A 4,931-nucleotide genomic window follows, 5' to 3' on the forward strand; every position below is an offset into this window, starting at 1 on the left:
AAATCCTTAATAGTATTTTATTTTGTGGCAACTGTTTGTTGTTTGCTCTCAACTATGTGTTGCTTATTCCAGAGTAGAAATTTCAAAAACTCTGTACGTCTCTACAATTAATCTGAATACTATAAATATATTTTATTCTCTCGCGTTACATTAAATGTTAGCATCAGTTATAATTTTTGTAAGTTTGTTCAAGTGCATAGCAATTGGAATACTAAAAATATTTTTCATACAAGAATGTAATATATATTATTCATTATCAATTTATACGACGAAAATTAATGGAATAAAATCAGTATGCTATCTTTCATTTTTTTACAACAAGTTATAGATTCTAGATTATACACAAATCATCCATTTTTATATTTACACAGATGAATAAATATACACAGACAGGGCAATATTTTATAATGAAATCAAACAATGGCAAAGTATTACTGGTTCAGATAGTATATATATAGTGAAATATAAGTGATTAATATTAATAGTGTTGTTCATATCCACTCAACAAATAAATATTTCAACCGAATAGACCCTCTACTACATATACTGTGTCACACCACTTCTTCGGTGTAGTTATTCCGGACACAGCTACGTTTTCGTGTCAACGTATGCACACCCCAGAACCATTCCACCATTTGTTGATGTCTTCGTAGTACTTGGGTGAACGTTTTTCGTCATGGAGCATGGCGCACAGCCGACAGTAATATCTAGTTTCGCTGATCACCGTGCCCGTGCCCTTCCACCGGAAGTACTCGTTGTACAGCTCGTCGTCTTCGTCGAGTTTATTCAGGTACTCGGCCAGCAGCTTCGGCGATTCGAAGTCGTCCACGTGTATGAACGAGTTCTTCGGCGCCACCAATTCGTAATCGCTGCGACTCGGTCCCATAACGATCGGCAACATGTCATGACTATAAGTGAACGAAACAGAAAACACGGTTACTCAAAAAATGATGAACACGTTGATCAGCATATGTTATTATTAAAAAAAAAAAAAAAAAAAGCAATATGTAATTAGCCGAAATATTTTTTTATAAGAATCTAAGCTTTGAATAACTGCAGCAAAATATTTATTTTCCCACGTGTAAGAAATTCGTAGGGAAAGTATTTTATTAAAATGCTTATTTTCAGAAGCTTCAGAGATCTTTAGTCGATTTGTTGTTTACTACCGTTATTCATAGAGGCATCATTATAAATGTAAAGGTAGAAATTGTGCATCGTAATGATAATAGTTACCTGAGCGCGTTCCGGAACAATTTCTCGGTTATATAATGACGACAGTGCGCATTCTCGAAAGCCAAATAAAATTTGTAATACTTTCGAAACATTTTCAAGCAACTGTTATCTTTGTCTCGAGGACATTTGAGAACTCCGCAGTAACCATATATGTCGACCGAAATGTAATTCGCTAGTTCGTTGGCGTAGAGCGTACGATTGCTGTGCGGATTACAATTCGAAACTAACCACGCGACTTTCTTGGTTTTTCCCTCCGCATAATTTCTTTCTATCCGTGGTAGGGGAGGTTTGTATTCCACAAAGTACCCGTACGGATTCGGTATATCACTGTCCCTGCGATAATCTGAAGTCCAATTGAATACGTTACTATCTGTCATAATTGATGTCAAATAAGGAGCTTCGGTATGATGCATAATCCATATCTGAAGCAAATGTTACACTCGAATTATTATTTTTATCAGATGCGGTACATACGAGTTCATTTACAAACAACGATAGAAACTACTACCTATAAGTTAACTTATTTATATGTTACGGCTAGTGTTAGGAGTATGGCTAAACTCAAGTTTAGTCGATTAATCACAAGTTTAGCCATTGCGTTTGGCTAATATCTAAATTTCGGTCTTTATCCACCAACATTAACATCATCCAGATGCATATGGAATAAAAATAAATATTAAAATTAAAAATAAATTATAATAAACTAAACCATTTATTTAACTAAAGAAATGGATAACAAGGGGTATCTTAATTTCAATAAATAAAAAAAAAAAATGTACAAAAAAAAACGAAAAAGGCCTTTTGATTTAAACTTTGATACTAAATTCTCAAAATACAAAAATCTACTTCAAACTATAATCAAAAAAGCACGTATTCTACACTATCAAAATGAAATCTTTCAAGCAAATTCAAATACAAAATCTACTTGTCGTATTATTAATGAAATAACTGAAAATAAAAATAAACCCAAAATCCCTATTACCTCGCTTTATAGTAAAAATGATAAAATAGTTGACGATAAATTTAAAATCTGTAATATTCTTAATGATTACTTTACTAATGTTGGTGAGGATATATCAAAAAAATATAAAAAAAATAACTATCATAAATTAGATTGAGAGTTTTTAAATAATAAATGTCATGTGAGTGATTCACTATTTCTAAATTCGATTTCAATCGAAGAAGTTGAGAACTATTTAAACTTATTAAAAGACGAATGTTCATATTATGAATATGGAATGACAAATTATTTTTTAAAAAGATTATCCAAACTTGTATCATTACCTCTCTTTTTAATATTTAATAATAATAAAATGTGGGGTTTATCCCGTTTGTTTTAAAAAATTTATTATTATTACTTTATTTAAAACAGGTGATAAGAACGATTGTGGCAACTATAGACCAATTTCACTTTCATTATCTATTAGTAAAATTTTTGAGAAATTTTTAAAAAAACGTTTGTATAACTTTTTAATAAAAAATAATTTTTTTCCAAATAATCAATATGGTTTTCAGTCAGGTAAATCAACACTTGATGCTTTAGTCCAAGCAGATAAATATATCAGGGAAAACTTAGATAAAAATAATAAAGTAATGGGTATCTTTCTTGATCTGAAAAAAACATTTGATTCGGTAAACCATAGTATTTTAATTAAAATGCTGGTATCCGTGGTAAAGCACTTGATCTATTCTCGTAATTTTTAGTTGGAAGATATCAAGCTGTAAGAGTTGATAATATTTTGAGTAATTTTTACCAATTAACTATGGAGTCCCACAATGTACAGTGTTAGGACCTCTATATTTTATAATCTATACAAATGGTTTATTTGGCTTAAATTTAGGCCCGATGCACACGTACGTTTTTCGCCCCTGCGCCGCCACAGTTCTTGAATACACACCATTGCGTTTTTGTTGCGGTAACCGCACGTCATCCAGTCACCCGAGACGGCCTTCAGCATGGAACATCACTTTAGTTACCCGACTTAATTTATAAATCTTATTTACATTTCATAAATCTACAAACTGTATTGTGTTAAATTGAGCTGAGGTGGAGGTATTTCGTGTGAAAACAGTCCGGGACAAATATTGCAGTCATTTCTTTTGTGTATCAAAACATATACATTTTTCGGTATCATTACATGGATTTTTTTTTTGTTTCATTATTTATATTAAAAATTAAATATTTCCTAAAAACCTAAAATATATAAATTTTGATTTATTCAATTATAAAAGCACTTCTAAAATGGTATACATTAAACAATTTTAACATTTTTATTTGGTTTTCATGGCTAACGAAATTTACATGGGTCGCGAAAAATGTCTGGTAAGAAAAGTGGGTCACAGGTCAAAAAAAGGTTGAAGACCATTGGTATAGGCCCTATACCCTACACTGTAGGGTATAATATAAAATTTGTTATTTAGATAGCGATGTCGTTCATATAATGATTTGAGAGAATGCAATATAAGCTGGATAAATGTACTTTGTAATTTTGGGATCGATATGAATATGGTGATAAATCCATTAAGGCTAATATTAAATAATAGTAATTGATAAACAGTTTAGCATTTATATAGTGATTATAAATGGTTGGTACACGGGAATACTGATGGGTAATTGAGTGAGATAAGGGCAAATAATATGGTATGCTATTTGTAGGTATAGATTTTTATGTAATAAAAAAGTCAAAATATTTAAATATTTATACTCTTATTTTTACTAAAATATGTATTAAAAAACGTAAAATATTTAACAAAAAAAACTGGTATTTTCCATTAATTTTTAATTATTAATTATTCATTTAATCTTTTTCATTGTTGTCTTCTTCGGAATATTTGAGTAAGACGTACGTTTAAAAATTTTCAAATTTTAATGTACGGCGGTTAGATTTCATAGTGAACTCGTAGCGGTTGAAGCTGTATTCAATGTCAACCGAGGTTAATAGGGCATATTTCATACCAAATATATCGGATGGTGTTACTTCAATATAATTTGACATATTTTTATTTATATTAATAAGATTATATCTAATAATTTAAATTTTTTTGTAAACCAACGTATTATCCAGTACGAAGTTTAATTAATTTTTATTATAACTCCGGATTCTCCTTGAACTTAATTTCATTGAATTTCTGCATTTTCCACTATCGCAAGACTTTCAACTATTGTTAGATTTAATGTTTCTAATATTTTATTATTTTAACCAAGAAAAAAAATCGTTTGGAAATATATGCTAAATTATTTTGCAAGTTATTAATTTACATAATATCAGAAGTAATAGCAATTACAATATCTGAATCAAGATTTGAAATATTTTCTTTCATTTAATTCCAATATAATAATTGTAAATTAAATAAAAACTGTATTGAAATGGTAGGAAAATGTGAAATATTTACAAAATATGTAAATATTAATGAAATATTTAAAAATATGTATTTATATCAAAATGTCTGAAAATATGTAAAATAAAAAAAGGTCTCATATTATTCAGGTTGTTATGAAACGTGTTTATTTTTAATTATTATAGAATTGAGAAATTGGCTGGTACCGAATTCCGTCCCGGGCCCCCTATGGTTCCATAACTAAAAACCGAATGCCGTCCTACTACCTGTAACTATGATATAATTAGCAGTAATATTTTCCTTTACATTTTCTCCAGGCTTAGGACTGGCAGCTTTGCTGGTTAGGTTATGTTTAAAAA

The 4,931-nt window shown here is 29.7% G+C and overlaps 1 protein-coding gene across 1 annotated transcript; it reads right to left on the reverse strand.

The window, feature by feature from the left end:
* Positions 1–275: 275 nt before the first annotated feature.
* Positions 276–1,655, reverse strand: LOC112694201 (glycoprotein 3-alpha-L-fucosyltransferase A-like; the record flags this gene model as incomplete). Its single annotated transcript, XM_025569604.1, is given in 2 exon segments — positions 276–908; positions 1,234–1,655. Coding segments are annotated over 2 exon segments (729 nt in total), but the record flags the coding sequence as incomplete, so codon positions are not given.
* Between the last annotated feature and the right edge of the window lie 3,276 nt (positions 1,656–4,931).

The sequence above is a fragment of the Sipha flava genome, unplaced genomic scaffold, assembly GCF_003268045.1.
Source record: "Sipha flava isolate LNK unplaced genomic scaffold, YSA_version1 124_pilon_pilon, whole genome shotgun sequence".
NCBI lineage: Eukaryota > Metazoa > Arthropoda > Insecta > Hemiptera > Aphididae > Sipha > Sipha flava.